Source organism: Electrona antarctica (assembly GCF_951216825.1).
Source record: "Electrona antarctica genome assembly, chromosome: 17".
NCBI lineage: Eukaryota > Metazoa > Chordata > Actinopteri > Myctophiformes > Myctophidae > Electrona > Electrona antarctica.
In genome coordinates, this window is record NC_136798.1 from 3,489,963 (window position 1) to 3,511,795 (window position 21,833).

The 21,833-nt window shown below is 41.4% G+C and overlaps 1 protein-coding gene and 1 long non-coding RNA gene across 2 annotated transcripts; both read right to left on the reverse strand.

Annotated features, from left to right (window-relative positions):
* Positions 1 to 5,508: 5,508 nt before the first annotated feature.
* LOC306940924 lies at positions 5,509 to 7,143 on the reverse strand. The gene is made up of 2 exons (XR_013792073.1): positions 6,870 to 7,143; positions 5,509 to 6,541 (listed from the first exon to the last, which is right to left on the reverse strand). It is a non-coding gene; the product is annotated as an uncharacterized lncRNA (long non-coding RNA).
* Positions 7,144 to 7,369: 226 nt separating this feature from the next.
* On the reverse strand, positions 7,370 to 13,313 carry fam167ab (family with sequence similarity 167 member Ab). Its single transcript, XM_079526538.1, has 2 exons — positions 12,791 to 13,313; positions 7,370 to 7,811 (listed from the first exon to the last, which is right to left on the reverse strand). The coding sequence occupies exons 1-2, from the start codon at positions 13,154 to 13,156 to the stop codon at positions 7,554 to 7,556; spliced, it is 624 nt and encodes a 207-aa protein (XP_079382664.1). The 5' UTR covers positions 13,157 to 13,313; the 3' UTR covers positions 7,370 to 7,553.
* Positions 13,314 to 21,833: the final 8,520 nt, after the last annotated feature.

Below are 21,833 nucleotides of genomic sequence, written 5' to 3' on the forward strand. Positions count from 1 at the left end.
CATGTTGATAAATGTCCATACATTTAGAGAGTTGTTTCCATGTTGATAAATGTCCATACATTTAGAGAGTTGTTTCCATGTTGATAAATGTCCATACATTTAGAGAGTTGTTTCCATGTTGATAAATGTCCATACATTTAGAGAGTTGTTTCCATGTTGATAAATGTCCATACATTTAGAGAGTTGTTTCCATGGTGATAAATGTCCATACATTTAGAGAGTTGTTTCCATGTTGATAAATGTCCATACATTTAGAGAGTTGTTTCCATGTTGATAAATGTCCATACATTTAGAGAGTTGTTTCCATGTTGATAAATGTCCATACATTTAGAGAGTTGTTTCCATGTTGATAAATGTCCATACATTTAGAGAGTTGTTTCCATGTTGATAAATGTCCATACATTTAGAGAGTTGTTTCCATGGTGATAAATGTCCATACATTTAGAGAGTTGTTTCCATGTTGATAAATGTCCATACATTTAGAGAGTTGTTTCCATGTTGATAAATGTCCATACATTTAGAGAGTTGTTTCCATGGTGATAAATGTCCATACATTTAGAGAGTTGTTTCCATGTTGATAAATGTCCATACATTTAGAGAGTTGTTTCCATGGTGATAAATGTCCATACATTTAGAGAGTTGTTTCCATGTTGATAAATGTCCATACATTTAGAGAGTTGTTTCCATGGTGATAAATGTCCATACATTTAGAGAGTTGTTTCCATGTTGATAAATGTCCATACATTTAGAGAGTTGTTTCCATGTTGATAAATGTCCATACATTTAGAGAGTTGTTTCCATGGTGATAAATGTCCATACATTTAGAGAGTTGTTTCCATGTTGATAAATGTCCATACATTTTCAAACATTTTTCAAAAATAGCAGATCTACAGTACAAGCTTGCATGTGTTGTAAGCTTGTAGATTCAAGGCAACGGTGCCAGAGATTAGCTGTCCCCAGACGGACACACAGACGGACGGACGGACGGAGTGCAAACACATACTCTCTCCCTAGCTCTGGTCCATAGCTCTAATGCATTGCATTACGCATTAGAGCTATGGACCAGAGCTACTCTCTCCCCATGCCTTCGGCCTGGTGGAGACAATAACTGAAATCAATATAAATCAACAAAACCAAACCAACAAAACAGCAGTGGCAGTCAGTGTCTACAAAAGAATCAAATCATACACAGTATAAAACAAACATGACATTTTCCTCTGTCTGAGTATTGAACACAACCCATGTGGAAGGCCAACACAGGGACCAGTCACAGGGACCAGTCACTGGTCCATAGCTCTAATGCCTTCATTAGAGCTATGGGACTGTACGTCTTCCCGCAATCGCATGAAATGCAGACCAGCCTCTCCTCTGTTGCAGAAATATAAGGAATGTTTTACCTACTCACCAATAACAAGGCGTCTTGTGTTATTAGAAAGCCTACTTCCCTTAGTGGAGTAAGTGGACGCACTCTGAGCGGGGCGACTGTGGCTCAAGAGGTAGAGCAGGTCGTCCAATGATCCATGAGTCGGTGGTTCGAATCCCAGCTCCTCCTGTCTACATGTCAAAGTGTCCTTGGGCAAGACACTGAACCCCAAATTGCTCCCGATGTGCTGGTTGGTACCTTGCATGCAGGCTTCCACTGCAATCGGTGTGTGAATGGGTGAATGTAATGGCTGAACAATCTATGTAAAGTTCCTTGGATAAAGGCGCTATATAAATGCACCATTTCTTTTCCATTTCTGAGCCCCCACCACACCATATAAAATGTACTTTTTGGCCAGAAAGGGATTTTTTTTTTCACTCAGAGGAGCAAGGCCCAGGGCATTGCACAGTCAGAGAACCTGTCACATTGTCACAACTAGTATTGAATTGATGTTTGGCCCACTTTTATAGTGGGCCAAACATTTAGGAAGCAGGAAGTGGGAGGAGCTCTGGCCTGTATCTCAACAGTAGCCCACGAGGGACATTTCCCAACTGGCTACACACACATGTATCACAAGTCCAAGGTTACACATTGAAATGGCAACTTATCAAAGTGGCATTCAAATGTAGTTATAATCTCTACATGTATTTTTTCCCCTCTCAGCAAATCCCATAGTCACATCAACAAGTAATTTTGTCTACTTGTTGGTGATGATCCTGAAGACCGCTGTGCCCATTCAGATACAAGCCTAGACTGTACACTGCCCAGTGCCTAGACTGTACACTGCCCAGTGCCTAGACTGTACACTGCCCAGTGCCTTGCGTTGCCTGACATCCTGGCCAATGTATCTATGCTCTGCCAGGGTGCATTACACTGTGCACCCATCCAGTCGCCTCATGCTACAGAAACAGGAGATAGGCTCCGGCCCTGTGGGCCACATGGCTCAGGTTGATTGGTTACCAAGGCTATGTCCACTTATAGCACCCGTACAGGGAGCCTAAGGGCCCCCAGCGGGTTGCCCTGCACAGGCCGGCCCCTGAGGATAGGCCCACACGCCATCTGTAAATCTGTTTACACCATTTTGACTACTATCACTGAAGTTCACACCAGCCACAATGCAATGCTCACCAGTGATTGGTAGGAATACCAATACATTATGCTCACTAGGGCTCTGGTTTCAACAAGGATGAGCTGAGCTCACACAAAGCTGGAGCTCATGCATGAAAATCATAGCTTCAACAAAGTCATTCATGACATGCCACAGTGACACGGGTATCAGGATGCAGTGCACAAGTAGTCACTCATGTTCATAGTCCCATACATATTTACCACGGCCCCGTCCCCAGAACTGCGGAGATGGCTGCATGCGCAATAGATTTGCAAGACCAAAATGATGGGGCCTATTTTCAGAAAGGAGGTGACAGTGATCATTCACCAGTGGATTATTGCTGAAGAACATATCAAAGCAATTGACCATGGGGTCCTATCTACAGTATGTGTTTCCTGTGTTGACATTTTCTTCATAAAGTTTGGGAGACTGAATTGTCTGTGATAAAGTGCAGACATGACTTGTGTTGTGTGTCCAGGATATTTTTCATGTTTTTAAAGACTTTTATTTTTTGGGAGTATACGATTCCTAGCACTCCCAGAAGAGAGCTTGTTTGTTATTCAGCCTTGAATGTAGCACTTGACTGCAAAGGCTGGGACATTGTTAACAAATGTAATCACATTTTGGCTTGTAACATTTGGATTGTATTCAATGGTGGACAATGGACATTTTCCATGGGAATTAAAGGGAATACTATGTGGAAATTCACAGGAATGAAAAGGAAATATAGGGCTTATACTTCCTATAATTTGGGGTGCTGGCAAATTATCTGTACATTATAAAGGACTGCACTGCACAAATGCACAGTGATATTTTAACCAAATCATTGGCCTCATTTGTTTTCCAAAAATATATGTATAATACAAATATTATAGGTATTTTAAAACTGAAAGTTGGCAACATTAAACCTAACCCTTACATACAAGACAGACTCTCCCACTCACACTACACTCAACACTCACACTATAGTCAGTAGACTAACATTACACCTACTCTATGCTTACACACACTTAGCCCACTCCATGTCACTGTGATTTCCAACCTCACCATTGATCTATCTTAATAACCATTCTTGGTTCTATAGACACATGTTTACTTCCATTACAAGCTTAGTAATTCAAGAACAGGCTGAAGTTGGTTCACTGGCTGGGTGGGTGCTGTACCTAACCTAGACACATTGGGCCACATGTCCCCAAGGGACGAGACAAAAGCCTATCATTGTGTCGCTAGAGAAACCTAATCTTCCAGTTGCTGGTGGTACTCTGACCGCACGCACGCACGCACGCACGCACGCACGCACGCACGCACGCACGCACGCACACACACCGGTTTTATCTCAATCTGTACTGCCATGGTCAGGTACAAATTAGAACAATGTTTTTTCACTTGGGAGGAATAGGAGTGATGACCTGAAAAGATCCCTGTACTGTCTAGATTCCTGGAACAGCTCTTTTCTTTGTTGAATGTCCAACAGTACAGTATACCGTTTTCCCAGATCATTATGGTAATTGTCATTAAATGGAGGGATGTTTTTCAGTAAAAGTGGTGGTATTATTAGTTTGTTTGTCGTGCCTCGACGGATTGGATTGGGGCAGTAGAGCATCTGACATTTGCGTGCCGGTTGTGGTGCAGGGCCAGTCTGGGCCAGTGTTGTTTTTGGCAGTAGATTTTGATTTTAGTCTCTTGAATAGTTTTAATTTAGTCACATTTTAGTCACCTGGAACGTTTTAGTGTTAGTTTTAGTCGACTAAATGTCATGCGATTTTAGTCGACTAAATCTACAGTAATTGATTTAGTCGAACAAAATGTGATTTGGCGGGCCTTGATGCCGTTGTAATGACTGCTTTTATACTTGCTGAAAATAGCCGATCTGCAAGCTCACAACGCGTCGCAGCGCAACACGTTGTGAGCTTGTAGATCGGCTATTTTCAGCATGCAACTAATTGTAAAATGACTTATACTGGATGGATCTCTTGTCCACTAGTCCCTTCCTAACATTTTAGTCTAGTATATTTAGTCTTAGTTTTAGTCATCATATAGCTTAGTTTTCATTTAGTTTCCATGTCGTTTTCATCAGTGGGAAAAGGTAGTCGACGAACATTTTTCGTCTTAGTTTTAGTCGACGACATCAACACTGGTCACTCTGGGCCAAATATCAGGGCAGAATGTTTGACCCAGTCCAGCCCTGTCTGTGTCTTCTTCTAGTATACACAGATTGACCCAGTCCAGCCCTGTCTGTGTCTTCTTCTAGTATACAGACTGACCCAGATCTCCACTACTTTCACAAACGCATTAACCCATTTCGGGCGGGAACCCCTTTTGGTGTTTTAAGCATTGTTATACTTTAGCTATTGAAAAACAGCAGATCTACAAGCTCATAGCGCAGCACCGAGTGCCGCGCTACGAGCTTGTAGATCTGCTATTTTTTTTAAACCGTGAAAATGTGGCACAAACCATTGAATATATATTCTTTCAGAGCGAACGTTTTTAACTCAAATCTTTGCTTCTGGGAGGTCCCTAGTGGAACTACATATTTTCAGATTGGGGTCGGCGGGCAATTACATATAATTGTTGTGGTCCTTGACATGAAATAGTTTGAGCACCACTGACATAGAAACATGAGGTTTTTCCAGAAAACTGTCAGGATGTAGAAGTCATTTGTAGAATCGTCCTCAAGTCTAAATGCATTAACCATCCACCTCCACTCCACCGTACCCTATAATAATTTAAACTGGCCTACTTATAGTCGAGGAAAGAACATGCAATTATATTGAAACGCCAGGAATAAGAAAAAGGTCCTGTGCACTAGCTCTATGTAAGCTTGTCCATCTAGTTTTGGGTAGACAGCGAGTTGCAGCTAGATGAGATACATGTTTTCCAATTAAACCAGACTATAAGGCAATTTCTCAGCAGTTTGTTTATTTCCTAACAAAATGACCCACATTTCAGTGCCCAGTATAACCCGGAGAAACTGCAGTTGAACAATTACTGTGATTTAATCATTATTGGTAGACATTGATTGAAGTAAAACATTTGCATCATCACAAAAAATGTATTCTTACAAAAGGCAGGACTGATTTACCTGAATTGCTACTTATTACTGCAGATGGATTCATTATGGAATTTGAATAGACAGATTCAGTGGAGCTATATCACTATTCCCCACTGCACGTCTTGCTACTTGTCAGTTAAAATGCACAATGGCTTTATAGATTAAAATTAAGGCATCTCTTACATATAAAAACAACACAAAACAACAATGACAACATATGAAGACATTACATGTAAAAACGGTACACATAATGTATACATAATGTATATCCAAATCCATTAAAAAAGACTTTGTGCCTCGTTGGGAAACTGCTTTACAAAATCAAGCCAAGCATGACAATGTGTCTGGAAAGGAGCCAGCTCAGGTGGTTTGGGCATCTGGCTAGGATGCCTCTCGGGCGTCTCCCTATCATCATCATCATTTTTCGACCACGGTCGAGATCGTGGATTTCACAATATTACGCCAGACTTCCCGGTCCTTCATTGCCATCTCCCTATAGGGAGGTCCTCGAGGCACGTCCCACTGGGAGGAGACTCCGGGGCAGACCCAAGGCGCAGTTGGAGGAAACACATCGACTCACTGGCCTTGGAACGTCTCGGGATCCGCCAGGAGGAAGTCACTAATGTTGCTCTGGAGAGGAAAGTCTGGAGCTCTCTGGTGGAGCTGTTGCCCCCACGACCCGACTACGGATAAGCGGTTGAAGATGGATGGATGGATGGATGAAAATGTGTGAAGTGATGAATGTCTACACAGCATGAATATGGAGCTTGAAAACATAATATACCGTAGTAAGAAATAAGATATGGTTTGTTAAAAATATCAGATCATGGTAGCCTATAAAGATCTCTTTAGAGCGCAGCTGCTACAACTTTTAAAATAGAGAAGTCTACAAGAGCTGCCTTTTATCTGAATCATCCACTTAAGCCCTACTCAAAAACATTTTAACACACCGGTATGCCTAGAACAGGGACGTCACGGTGAATTAACACACCGGTATGCCTAGAACAGGGACGTCACGGTGAATTAACACACCGGTATGCCTAGAACAGGGACGTCACGGTGAATTAACACACCGGTATGCCTAGAACAGGGACGTCACGGTGAATTAACACACCGGTATACCTAGAACAGGGACGTCACAGTGAATTAACACACCGGTATGCCTAGAACAGGGACGTCACGGTGAATTAACACACCGGTATGCCTAGAACAGGGACGTCACGGTGAATTAACACACCGGTATACCTAGAACAGGGACGTCACAGTGAATTAACACACCGGTATGCCTAGAACAGGGACGTCACGGTGAAAGTGGTTAAACATCAAAGCTACGGAATTTTAAATGTGCTCAAGTAATACATCTAAAAGCAACATTACATAGGCCTACGGTTCTTGTTTTAGTCATTTTAGGGATTTTACAATTATATTTCATGTTTAAGTTTTGCCATGCTCATACTCATCCAAAAATATAAATGTTATATTATCATTAAAATATTAGTGTTTCGCCAATTAACCCATTCTGGACGGGAACCCCTTTTGGTGATTTAAGCATTTTGTTATACTTTAACTATTGAAAATGAGCAGATCTACAAGCTTATAGCGTGGCACTCGGTGGCGCGCTACGAGCTTGTAGATCTGCAATTTTTTCAAAAATAGTGAAAATGTGCCGCAAATCTTTGAATATATATTCTGTCAGAGCGAACGTTTTCAACTCAAATCTTTGAATATATATTCTGTCAGAGCGAACGTTTTCAACTCAAATCTTTGCTTCTGGAGGGTCCCTGGAACTACATATTATCAGATGGGGGTCGGCGGCCAAATACATATAATTCTGGGGGTCCTTGACATGAAAATGTTTCAGAACCACTGACATAGAAACATAGGGTTTTTCAGAAAACTGTCAGGATTTAGAAGGTCTAAATTTAAGAACCAACTGGTCTAGACAGGAGAGGAGTGACTGCACGGCGCTGCTAGCAGAGTGAGAAGCGTCTGGAGTTGATGTTCATCTTGGTGACGCCGATGAGACGCAGCGGGGCGGAGAGGCCCGGGGTGACGGGACACTCGCACAGCAGATCCGACAGCTCGTCCCGCTCCTCCAGGACAAAGGTGGCGTCGTTGAGCATGCGACGGTGCAGCTGGCACGCCTGTTCGATCTTCAGCTTGTTGATGTCGTTGCGGAGTTGCATGAGCTGCCTGGCCAAGTGTTGGTCCTGCAGGCGCATGTCTTTCTGCGAAGAGAGAGTAAGGGCATTTTATCAGGTATTTTTGACCAATGTGGAAACTAAATCGTTACCAAGAAATGTCTTCACCAATGTGTTTCTAAAGGTGTCTAATAACATATACTAAAAGTTTGAAATTCAACTCCTGTGGGAAATTGAGTTTATTAGCATAATATGTGACCATACCCTTAACATCCTATATAAGGCAAAAAAGTCCAAATTTCATCATTCTTTAAGTAGCATGTGACATATGAAACTAGGGGGTTTTCATGATTCTGAATCCATTCCAAGCATTAGTTTTGCACAAAAAACACTCCTTGGGCTAAATTAGGCCATATCCACTTGACCAAATGTGCTGACCTCATCACGTTTGTGAGGCCGTTTTCCTCCCAAGGAGTGTTTTTTGTGCAAAACTAATGCTTGGAATGGATTCAGAATCATGAAAACCCCCTAGTTACATATGTCACATGCTACTTAAAGAATGATGAAATTTGGACTTATATAGGATACTTGCCTTATATAGGATGTTATGGGTATGGTCACATATTATGCTAATAACTCAATTTCCCACGGGAGTTGAATTTCAAACTTTTAGTACATGTTATTAGACACCTTTAGAAACACATTGGTGAAGACATTTCTTGGTAACGATTTAGTTCCCAGATTTTCATAGATTTCTCTTACTAAGAGAGTGAGAGAAGAGAGAGAAAGCACTGACAGAGAGAATATAGCACAATGACATGCAGAGGGAAATGGAGATATACTAACCTCGCCTCACCAGTCTTTCCACCTCGGAGGAAAGCCTGGTCTCTGTTTCAAAAGTCTGTATGATCCGGTTCGGGAGCGGATGATATCGTTACGTCATGTTGTAGTATTGTTTTGTAGTCATCAGGATGATATCGTTACGTCATGTTGTAGTATTGTTTTGTATTCATCAGGATGATATCGTTACGTCATGTTGTAGTCATTGTTTTGTAGTCATCAGGATGATATCATTACGTCATGTTGTAGTATTGTTTTGTAGTCATCAGGATGATATCGTTACGTCATGTTGTAGTATTGTTTTGTAGTCATCAGGATGATATCATTACGTCATGTTGTAGTATTGTTTTGTAGTCATCAGGATGATATCGTTACGTCATGTTGTAGTATTGTTTTGTAGTCATCAGGATGATATCGTTACGTCATGTTGTAGTATTGTTTTGTAGTAATCAGGATGATATCGTTACGTCATGTTGTAGTATTGTTTTCGACAGGCAGGAACAATCAAACGGAACTTCCTTTTCCCTCAAACCGGAAGAATAACAATAAAAGCTCTCGTAGCCTGCAGCTTTTATTGAGAAAAATCGGTTTGAGGTAAAAGGAAGTTCTGTTTGATTGTTCCTGCCTGTCGACTACAAAACAATACTACAACATGACGTAACGATATCATCTGCTCCCGAACCGGATCATATACCCGAAATGAAATGGTGCCCAGGCTAGCGATATACAAATTATAGCTTCCTGTATTAGTAAGGCAAACTGTACTTGTAGACTAGTGTTCCAGTCAAATCTGAATTGTGTTTGGTTTGTTAGTGTGTCCTCCTTTTTTTTTTTCAAGTGCAATGTATGATAGAAATCCCCCTCACTGTGTTGGTGTGAGCAGGTAGAGTTGGGGTTACTATGCAGCTAACTATCTTCAGTATCTTAGTGGGTCAGGACTCAGGGCCCAGTGCACCTGACATAGATATAGGTCTAAGTAGAGTGTGGTGAGGAGGTACCCGGTGCATTGTTAAGTAAGGTGTGTTCGGTTTATTGGAAGTTATGTTTCCTTGAGTATTTGTGGGCGTCATTAGCTCAGGAGCAGAGTGGCCGGATGGGAACCCAATTACCCTATTGGCCAGAATATAAGACGGGGTCGTATTATAATCGGGGAGTAGACTATTTGACATTAAATGTTCTTTTTCCACAAATGAGTCTTGAAAAATGGAGGTCGTCTCATAATCAGAGTCGTCTTATATTCGGCGCAATACGGGTAGATCCCGGACTTCCCCAGAGTTAGTGTCTAAGGTGGTCTTTAGACGAGAAGGGTGTTCATAGAAAACGGCTAAATAAAGTATCGTTTGCTGGTGTCCCTTTAGACGAGAACGGTGTTTTCAGGACAAAGTGAAACCACCTTCCAGAGTGGAAATCTTTGAGAACGCCGTTTTATCCCTTCTCAGTGTAAACAGGCCAAACGGTGAATCCGCAAAACTTATGACATCATGGCTCACGTTGGCTCACAGCGCATATGTTTATTACATTGATGCAGAGCCATATATGATATAATGGAGTTCCTGAACAAGCCTCCCTCCTCCTCGCCTACAAAGCGCTGCTCATGAATGTAAAACCATGATGTAAATAAAATGCCTTAATTGTGATAGGCAGCAGCCGCGGCAGCAGCGTTTATGTAGCCTAATGTATTATAAAATATATAACCATCCCGTGGCGCGCTCTGCCTGCATGCTCTGGGCTGCCTGTCAGCCTGTCCCCCCCCCCTATTTGGCAGCCCGTTACCTCCACCTACTGTAGCAACATTATAGCGTTTTCATAAAGTGTGCGTTCTTGTGTAAAGGGTCAATAAAAAATGAGAACGCAACGGGACTTTGCCGTTTTATCTGGAGATGGTCGCCGTCTAAAAGAGGCCTAAGTGTCCTTGAGCAAGACGCTGAACCCCTAACTGCTCCTGATGTGCAGGTTGGTGCCTTGCATGGTTTCCTCCGCAATCATTTCATCATATAATTTTATCTGCATGGAGTTTAACGGTGACTGGCCATTCCACTTACCATCCAGCCCGCTAATAATGTACATTTCCTGGAATGTACCCTAATTAGTGTGGTTGCCCAAAGGGCAACCAGACTATTGTAATTGGAACACTTTATTATTATTCCACTAGAGTAACCTTTTGTTTGACGCACTACTCCTCCCACAGTTTTGACTGTACGCACTTGAGCCATATCTCAAGGGAAGGATGTGCTTGTATTTTTTGAAGAGAAATGTTGTATAGTTTAATTGATATTAATTTATTAGTGAATTAAATTTCCCCATTGACATGAATGGGAAAATGCGATTTTTCGCATTTTCTCACATTCAAGTATTTTTTCCTCAGAGACTGTAAGCACTATAGTTACAAAACTTGGAGGGTAGGTTCATAATAATTACTAAAATGAATCAACTTATAATGTTATCGGTCGGCCTCATGGTGGCGCTATAACAGCCCACTTTACATTTTGGCTTATAACTCTTGAACCGTAGGTCGTAAAATCAAAATTATGTTTTCCCTGACTTCCTTAGTTCATGACTCTCCTCATATAGGCCACACCCATTTGCGCCATGATAGATTTTCCGCCATTTTGAATTTTCTCCAAAACACACTTTTTGCTCCTCCTCCTACAGATTTTGTCCAAATCTCACAAAAATTGGTACACATGATCTCTGGACCTTTCCGATTAAATCACCATCGGCAGAACTTTGGTAGTGCGTATCGTTCGGCCGTAATCGTCGTCCGAAGATAGTAGGAGGGGCCTATTTTACAAAAAATGCCATAAATCACGAACGGAATGTCCAATCCATCCCAAATTTGAATCACATGTCGCGGGTGGTTCAATCAACCAAGTACCAAAAGCAAAAACATGATTTTCCCCTCCGAATTACTTACGCATGATCGCAGGGGTGACGCGACATTGTAATTGGCTGGCAATATCAGTGGGAGGGGCATATGTAAGCCACTGCGGCAACCACACTTTGCAATTTTTTTAAATTGCGACCTTTCTAGTTTACAGTATACTCTAAGCTGTTTTTCCAGAAAGGATTGCTTGCTTTTTCATCTTGTAGCTTTATTTCACAAATTATCAATAATTACTGTACGTAACACAAAATGAGTCAGCTTTATAGGTTCCGGGTTGAGAGAAAGTTCATGCTATATGTGTGTGTGTGTGTGTGTGTGTGTGTGTGTGTGTGCAAATATTTGTAGTCAATATGGGTATAATTACATTCGAATATACTGAGAATATACTGTAGTCCTCGCATGTTCAAGGTCGACATCGTTAATCCAAGCATGCAAACTCTGGATGAATGTGCCACATAGCTGCAGAGTACAAGTAATTAACCCATTTAGGCCTGACGTCAAAATAAATAAAAAAAAGTCTTCAAAATCCTGACAGTTTTCTGAACATTTTCTTATGTTTCTGTATCAGTGGTGCTCAATATTTCATGTCAAGGACCCCAAATATTATATATGCCTCCGCCCCCCATCTGAAAATATGTTGTTCCAGGGACCTCCCCAGAAGCAAAGATTTGAGTTAAAATGTTCCCTCTGTAATAATATATATTCAAAGATTTGAGGGCATTTTTCAAAAAAATATCAGACCTACAAGTTGATAGCGCGGCACTCGGTGCCGCGCTATGAGCTTGTAGATCTGCTATTTTTCAATAGAAAACACCAAAAGGGGTTCCCGCCCAAAATGGGTTAACACTCACAGGAGCTGTTTATGAAGATGAATAGAGCTGTTTATGAAGATGAATAGGAGCCCTTATTCCTGCACCAGTCACTCACACTCACTTGAACTTGAATAGCATTCTTTTCACAGCCATAACACGCTGGCTGTTGTCTCCATTGTTCCATCCTAATTGGCTAATGAGCAGGAAGTAATTTTCTCTCCGCGTTTCAATAACCAATAACAACTTTAGTCACATCGAGTTTACACCAGGTAGAGAGGAGTCTGTAACAATTCGAGTAAATAAATAAAATTAATTATGCATAAAGTATAAAGGTGAGAGGGGCACGGTGCATGGCGCAGTCGGTAGCCTCACAGCTAGAATCTGCATTGTAATCAACACTAAACTTTACAAGCTGACTGAGTGTTGTCTATCGCCGACAAATGGCAACAGTTCAACTAATTGATTATTATAATTGATACTGATCGTTTTTTCTGTATTTCTTTGTGTGTGTCTTTTTCCTACTCACTTACCAGTTCCTTCCTTAGCCAGCTGAGAGCTTCATCGATGTTCCCGAATGCCTTCAGGACTCCTGATGGCAGCTTGCACTGAATGACTCCAGAGCTCCTCCGAGCCTCTTCGTCTTCGTCAGACTGCTCCATAGGTCTCGATCCCTCCTCCGTCTGGAGCTGGACTTGTTTAGCTGCAGGATCTCGGAATGTAGGGCTATCAACACGGGCTTTCCACTCCACATAAGAGGGTCTCCTGGTCTCCAGTCGTAGCTTTTCCGTCAGGGCCTTCAAGCTCTTCAGATGGTCATCTTCAGCTAATTCTTCGTCTTCTTCTCCCGGATCAACGACACTGTCCACAGCGATGTGAGGAACTGAGGTTGCCTCCATCGTTAAACTGCAAAAATAAACACACACCACCTCGAAAAGTCTGACTGGGTCAAGAAGAATGATCAAGTGGTATAATGTTCTTCATGGATTCCACAAGTCCTTGACAAATCTGATCATAAGCTAGGCTTCAGTTGTGTTGTTCCGATTTCCTATATCTTAGTACCTTAGTGGATACTGACGAAGCCCAAAGATTATTAATTAAGGAATCCCTCTCCAAACGTTTTGCAATGTGTCCCTTTGGAGTGTACAGCTCATCATTTGGACCTGTAACAGAAAGAAAGAAAACATGGGATGTTTTAATGTTTTCGGAGCATATATAGTTAACCCATTTTGACCTGAGATCAGATTCTAAAAATGTCTTCTACATCCTGACAGTTTTCTGAAAAAGCTATGTTTCCATGTCAGTCGTTCTTCGATTTTTCAAAAATAGCAGACCTACAAGCTCGTAGCGCGCCACTCGGTGGCGCGCTATGAGCTTGTAGATCTGCTATTTTTCAATAGCTAAAGCATAACATAATGCTAACACCAAAAGGGGTTCCCACCCCAAAATGGGTGCATAACAAAATGAGGCATATCTGACAAAAATGCTGGACCTAATAAAGGCTTGTTGTTCACAAGATACGTGTCCAGAACGAAATGCGGCGGTCTATGATGTGATGCATCTAATCTCATCAACGCAGTTAGTCTGTATCATTAGGTCACCATAGTACTGAATGTACAGTATTATACTTACAATGCAAGCTTATAGCTTACAAGACACTACAAGTGCATAATACACTGCATCTTCTGAGACAGCTCGCTATTCATTCATTGTTAACACCTGTCATTGTGTAAAAGGACCTCGCTGAGGAACACGCCTCTGGTATGGAAGAAGTCGTTTCTATAGCAACAACCCGTGCACGCACGCACGCATGCACACACGCATGCACGCACACACACACACGCACGGAAAATGAGTCAGCATTCTTTTCTGCCTCCCATTCCTCAGGGCTTATAGACTTCAACAGCCTACAATGACAACGGCAGAATACTGACTGTGGACTGATTGGTGGTACATGATTCACAGTTATAAATGAATCCTTCCTTGTAAACTAAAAGCTAGACTAAAGCCTGTGACACTACCATGCTTTTTAAAGATTTATTTTTGTATGCCTTTTTTATGCCTTTACTGGCATTGCAGCCTATAGGATGCTATCAGACTGGCACTGCGTCGCAGTCCCGCCCCCTTTCATGACGACGCCAGGCCCAGGAAATGATTCCCAATGCATTTTTCCCATAGACATTTCAAAATGTATTTATTTAAAGACGGTTACGCCGCGGACAAAGCCAACTCGAGTCGTGACAACTCATGACAACAAACACAATATTTTGGACCAAACAAATAATTACAAAGAAGAAAAACAACAAAAAAGTGTTCTTTCTAATTATTTGTTCGGACAAAAATATGTGTTTGTTGTCATGAGTTGTCACGACTCGAGTTGGCTTTGTCCGCGGCGTAAACGTCTTTAAATAAATACTTTTTGAAATGTCTATGAGGAAAATGAACGGAGAATCATTTCCTGGGCCCTGGTAGGGGGCGGGACTGCGACGCTCTATAGGATGCTGTCAGACTGGCATTGCCGCCTATAGGATGCTATCGGACTGGCATTGCAGCCTATAGGATGTTATCGGGCCTATAGGATGCTATCGGACTGGCATTGCAGCCTATAGGATGCTGTCGGACTGGCATTGCAGCATATAGGATGCTGTCGGACTGGCATTGCAGCCTATAGGATGCTGTCGGACTGGCATTGCAGCCTATAGGATGCTGTCGGACTGGCATTGCAGCATATAGGATGCTATCAGACTGGCATTGCAGCCTATAGGATTCTGTCGGACTGGCATTGCAGCCTATAGGATGCTATCGGACTGGCATTGCAGCCTATAGGATGCTATCAGACTGGCATTGCAGCCTCATAGGATGCCCTCCCCGGACCACCTCCACGCCGGTAACCCATTTACAGTATATATCCTAACAGTTTTCTGAAAAAACTATGTTTCTATGTATGTCAGTGCTGGTGCTCAACCTTTTTCATGTCAAGGACATGAAACCCCCATCTGAAAATATGTTTTTCCAGGGACCGCTCAGAAGCAAAGATCTGAAAGAATATATATATTAAAAGATTTGCGCCACATTTCCACGATTTTTCAAAAATAGCAGATCTACAGCCGCGCCACGAGCTTGAAGATCTGCTATTTTTCAATAGCTAAAGTATAACATAATGCTTAAAACACCAAAAGGTGTTCCCGCCCTGAATGGGTCAAATTAATAATAATAAGGGCAACGTAATGTGACGCATTTTCTGGGCATTATGAAGGGGGGAAATCAATGAATCAATCAATAGTAGTCCTAGACTGACAAACTCAATAATTATTATCTTATGCGTGGAGCTATATGTCGTACTTGAAACTTTGAAAGGGGGATCTAGTAAAAACCAACGATACTCAGCTTTATCTCATCCCAGAAACCAAACAACTAGTCTAAACTAGTCACGCTCATCATGAACTGCCTTGAGACATAAGAGTTGGATGGCACAAAACTTCCGTAGTTGAATCAAAAATAAAGAGTGAATGGTCTTGGCAGCCTGCCCACGCTTGTTAAACCCTGTGTGCAAATCTTTTGTGTGATCTTTCCTTTCCGCCTTTACGGTTAGTTTGACAAGCAGGTACATGGAGGAGCAAAACCCAGTTTCTTTCCACATCTGGGCTGTGGCCAAATCAAGCCATTTCTCTCTCTGTTCAAGTCAAGACCCTGGGGAGTCATCCACCACGCCCTCTTGGATTGCAATTCCCTGTTAACACTCTGTGACTAGTCGACCCTGTCCTGCCTGCAAATGGTCCAAAACACCCTCGACGGGTACCGGGAAGAGGGAACAATTTACCCCTATCCTACCCCCCCAAAGGCTGCTAGAATGGTTTAAATTAAATACGATTTTAAGATTCTCCTGATGTTCCTGACGGCTGACCAGGGGGAGGCAGTATAGAGACCAGGATTACCGCATGTTTATTAACATCTAAATCGGTTGGCCCCCACCCAGAGCCATCTAATAGAAGAGTTGCGATATTGAGGGGGCAGAAAACAGCCCGGTCACGTGGGTCATGTACTCGCGCGAGCCCATGGACTCCAATGCATTCCGTAAACTTACAGTTGTCCCTATTTGAAGCCTTCAAATAGGGACAAACCAATAGGAGTCTATGTAGAACTGGACTGGCCCCATGAAGTGAACAGAGTTTGCGTAACTCTGTCTATACTCTATGGCTCTGCGCCCACCTATATCGCTGACCTTTGAACCCCTTCCTACTACTTCCAGGTTCCTCAGGTCTGACTTTTTCCTGTTTTCTTTTCCTGTTTTCTTTTATTGATGATAGTTTATTCATTCCTTTGAGCTGTATGTCTTGTTGTATTTGTGATTTTAACTATACCTCCTGGACGGGTCTTTACAACACTTTGGTCAACGAGAGTTGTCTTTAAATGTGCTTTATAAATATAAATTTGACTTGACTAGACTATAAACGTCCTCTTAGATGAAATAGGGGGATGAAAAAGGAAAACTGAAAACTAAGCCATTCTGTGGCAACCATGACAGCGGCATGCAGCGCAAAAACATTGAATCGGCTTCTGTTCCTCTCACCAACTTTTCAACCACTCACTACAGTATGTGGTTATAGGGCTCAGTTCTTCCATAATGGGCGCAGCAGACAAGTAGTGAAGTCATCGCCCTTGTATCTAATGATAGGCTTGGCTGTTTTCTAAGGTAAAGTAGAACCTCTCTCTCGCTGACTGTGCCGAGTAGCTGACAGACTTATTATAAAATAATGATTAGGGAAGGGCTCCTCGCATTTATTCTCTACGGGAATCGATGCTCCTCTGGAGGCTGCCTTGTTGTAGGGAAGCATTAGAGGAAAGATCCATGGGCATGGCACATGCATTTTTAACCCATTTTGACCTGAGATCAGATTCTAAAAATATCTTCTACATCCTGACAGTTTTCTGAAAAAGCTATGTTTCTATGTCAGTCGTTCCTCGATTTAAAAAAAATAGCAGACCTACAAGCTCGTAGTGCGCCACTCGGTGGCGCACTATGAGCTTGTAGATCTGCTATTTTTCAATAGCTAAAGCATAACATAATGCTAACACCAAAAGGGGTTCCCGCCCAAAATGGTTTAAAGACATTGTATGAACTAAATGGACATACGTGTGTACAGGAAGGAAGTGATTTTGTTGGTAAACAGGAACTGCAGAGTAAAGATATGAGGAGAGGGGAATGTTACTATTATGTGTAGAATATAGTGTATGTCAGGCAGGATATAATCATAATCGTGAATCTTGTGCTGTCAAAATGGAAAGGATCAGATCAGAAGCAGTTTAATGCCAAGACATCTAAAGTATATTCCATCACATAACATTACATACTGTAAATGACATATTTTGGTGGTTAAAATCCACTTCTTGTGCCATTGGCAGCAAGCACTAAGATAGATAAATAGACCAGCAGGAAATCTTAATTTGTTTATTAAGCCAAAGTTTGCATCCTGAATATCAAATAGCAATTTGGGCCCAATAATGACAGTAATAGGTCAATGGCATGAAAGACCATTTATGGGTATTATGAATCTAACATCCGAATCAACCATCTTCCACCATAACATTCCAAGGATTTCATGGAGCTGACTGCAGAACTGGATTGCTTGGCAACGTCCAGTTTCCTTGGTTGGCCACACCAATAAAAATATAATATATTGGTGAGTTTTGGACTTATATGGACATGCCAAATATCTGTTTTGACTTACAATGTCTGGGTCTATTTCTATCTAGGACATGTAGTCAGCATAACAAACATGACCGCATTGTAATGGCTGTAGACTCACTGTGTGTGTATCTTTCCATATCCTCTGATGAGTCGACAACATAACTTTTCTCTGGGGCTCGATTATTGAGAGGTGCTTTTCATACTGCAGCGTTTATTATGCACTCAGTATCACATTCAATTAGCAATCGAATTCCCACTATGGAAAATAAGCATCTCATACATACAGCATGTGGGATTCCCATCGTATTGCATTACAGTCACATGCATTCACCATACATACAACTGACTGAGAGACTTAACCCATTTAGACCTGAGGACGATTCTACAAATGCCTTTTAAATCTTGACAGTTTTCTGAAAAACCCATGTTTCTATGTCAGTCAACATTTTCTTGTGAAGGACTCCCAAAAATATATGTAATTGGCCGCCGACCCCCATCTGAAAATATGTTGTTCCAGGGACCTCACCAGAAACAAAGATTTCAGTTAAAAACGTTCACTCTGAAAGAATATATTCAAACATTTGGGCCACATTTTCACGATTTTTCAAAAATAGCAGACCTACAAGCTCGTAGTGCGGCACTCGGTGCCGCGCTATGAGCTTGTAGATCTGCTATTTTTCAATAGCTAAAGTATAACATAATGCTTAAAACACCAACAGGGGTTCCCGCCCAAAATGGGTTTTAAAGACTAGAGTTAGACTTGGTTATGCTCACAGGAAATTGCAGATGTACAAGTTTGCAATGTGTTGCAGCAGCACAACACAGATACATGACACCATCACACAACTTTTTTGTTATAAAACAGGCTTCAGTGAGTGTTCTATTTAGTTAAGTAAGTCCCCCACCCTCCCCTTTGAACCTGTAACCTAAACCATTCACAGCAGAAAGAAGCAATGCATGGTTCTTCAGTGCCAACAGGTGTTCTTTGGAAGAGTCAAGGTTATTCAAAGGATGAGGAAACACTTTGTGCATTTATGTGCCAGATGCAAAGATAAGAAACTGAAACTCCCCCCTCTTTGTTTTTTCTTTTTAGACAAGCCTTTACGGCACAGTCAAATACTGTAGCCTACTTTCAAAAGTCACAAGAGCCATTATTCTTTTACTCATGTCATGTTCTATTTGAACACATCAAGTTATTCTATCTTGAGCAGACATATTAGGCTACATATAGGCCGCCTTAGGCACTATGTAGCCTAAAAAAACACCAAATTCCTTTGAAAACTGTGTTTATGGAAAGACTACAGCAACATCCCAAAACCCTGAATGAGCATAACAAACTGTAGCTCTGGTCCATAGCTCTAATGCGTTAATGAAACGCATTAGAGCTATGGACCAGATCGAGCTAAACAAACTGTGGCTACTGGCTATGATATAAGTCGGTCAATAAAGTTATCTTCCCAGTAACCCATCCTGGTGTAGCCTACTGCGTTTACTCAGTCTTAACTGATTTTGTTTTTTTAATGGATATACATAAAGAGCCTATCATTCACTCAAAGCTCATTTGCATATGCAAAGAAAAAGGAATTAGTCTCGCAGTAGTCAAGTCAGTCAGTTTATTCTATACACACCATGTGTCTATTTTTTGGGGCTCGTCAGGAAATAGCTAATGTAAGCATCATGGCTGTACTGTAGCCCAAAGACCATACCATGCAATTTATTGGAGTGGTTAACTTAACGAAATAGCATGTGGTAGAAAGAAGGCTGGCTGACACATCATCACCCAAAAACTACATGTGGCGCATGTATGCCACATCTGTTGTACTTCTATGCTAATGGACATTTACATTAAACATATGATACTCTGGATTTCAAGATATTATTTCAAGGTTTGCCATTGAATAATCTGTAAATTGGTTAATTGCGATCATGCAAACGGCGTTTCGTAACTGTATTACCTGCAGTCAGAATTCCTAGTGTTGCGCAGTCGAACTTCTTCTAGCCTGTGTGACTCACCGTCACCGCCGGGGAAAGATGTGGAAGCTGCGCTACCTCCTCCTAGCCATGATGATATGAATATGATCCCGTTCTGTTCCCCTCTTTCTCTCTCCTCTCCTGCACATTCCCGCTCCACCGCTCCAGTCCGGCTGTCTGTCGGGTCGGTCCACTTGTTTTTGAACACACAGGGACCGGAGGAGGGGCAGTAAGGTTGCGTCAGGTTATGGTTGCTTGGAGACGTCGCAGGAATCCCTACCAGAACAGACTCCCTGTGCTAATGATATTGCTGCAATTGCGCCACGCTCTGATAATCATCATCAGGCAACGCTTTCACTTAATTATGTTTAATCGTTCATTATAAAGAAATAACGATGCTATAGTTATACAAAATGTAAAAACAAACAAACAAACACAAAACAAAAAATATCCACAATTCCAAAAAAAAGAAAAAAGAAAAAAAGTTTCCATTTGGCCCCACATTCTATATGCGATGTTTAATTATAGAAACAAAATAACATAAATAAAAGGTGGGTTGCGGAACACACATTTCGTCCACATTAATCACCTGGGGGCCAATAAAATATAAATTAATTTTTTTTTCCAACTGACTAATCCATTTCAACAACTTAACAAGTCATTGAAAACTTGAAACTGAAAAGGTTTGCAGTTTGTTTTTGATTGTCTGAAATCACAATCAGGAGCAAAGGGTAGGCTATACTGATATCAACATTACACTATTATCACACTATTAACACAAACAATATTGTCTGCACATTCCTTAGCTCTGGTCCATAGCTCTAATGCGTTGCATTTAGAGCTATGGACCAGAGCTACACATTACATTCCTGTTACACACAAATGTGATTGTACAACATTGAACTCCTATAGGCCTACTCTGTTCTTTAATCATTTTTCCACATTTGGCAGAGCATTACCTTTTTCCATATCATGGCAAACATATTTTATTTCAACTGTTAAGAATTTAGCAATCTGGGAACCCATCGGCAAAAAATGAAAAGAAAAAACAGCACCCTCTGCTGTTTGTTTCCAGCACAAAATCTGTTCTTGAGAGATTAAGAAACTAGAGATGGATTTTATTTATTAGGTTTTAACAGAAACAAAGAGATATAGGCTATATGTGGGGATAAAACAAGCCCTTTCAGTCCTTCGGTCTAAAACAACAGAATGTGTTCCGTTCTCAACATAATGTTGTCCTATAAGCCCTAATGTAAACAAAATAATAAAAAAATGCTCATTATAGCCTACATGTATTGTAGGCTATACCATACCACATGTAGTGGTAGCCACTCCAAGGCTCCTATTTTCGCCTTACCCCTATTTCCCTAAACTTTATTTTATATTGTTGAGTGGTGCAAGCTAATGTAAGCATCATGGCTGTATTGTAGCCCAAAAAATAATAATGGTGCAACCACTCCTATAGACAGCTATGTGTGTGGCTGTGTCCCTGGGTCTGTCCCTGTGTCCCTGGCTGTGTCCCTGGGTCTGTCCCCGTCCACACACACGGGACAGGGAGGGCTTGTACAGTACAGTACAGTACCACTCAATTCAGACGGGTCTGATTTTTTTTTACTATTTTGAAAACCTTTGAATAGTTCAAACAGCCAATAATCTAAAATAAACTCACGTGTCGATGCAGATCAGCTAGTTTTCAAAATTGGAGGCACAAATTGGAGGCACTGGCGAAAATAGGGCCCCAAGTCTCTCCATCATGAAGATAACTGTATTCATGATTCTACATCAAAAAAAGCATCAAAAAAATTAAAAGTTAAAATAATTGTAATAATTTAAATAAAAATAAATATACAGTAAATTGATAGTTATACTGTAGTTACAAAGAAACATTACACCAAATCACAGGTTTTATAAGGTAA

Excerpts from the sequence above, each read along its gene's own strand:
- fam167ab (XM_079526538.1), bottom strand. The coding sequence starts at position 13,156 with ATGGAGGCAACCTCAGTTCCTCACATCGCTGTGGACAGTGTCGTTGAT. Across the intron at positions 7,812-12,790 it reads GCTGGCTAAGGAAGGAACTG|AAAGACATGCGCCTGCAGGA; the intron begins GTAAGTGAGTAG and ends CTCTCTTCGCAG.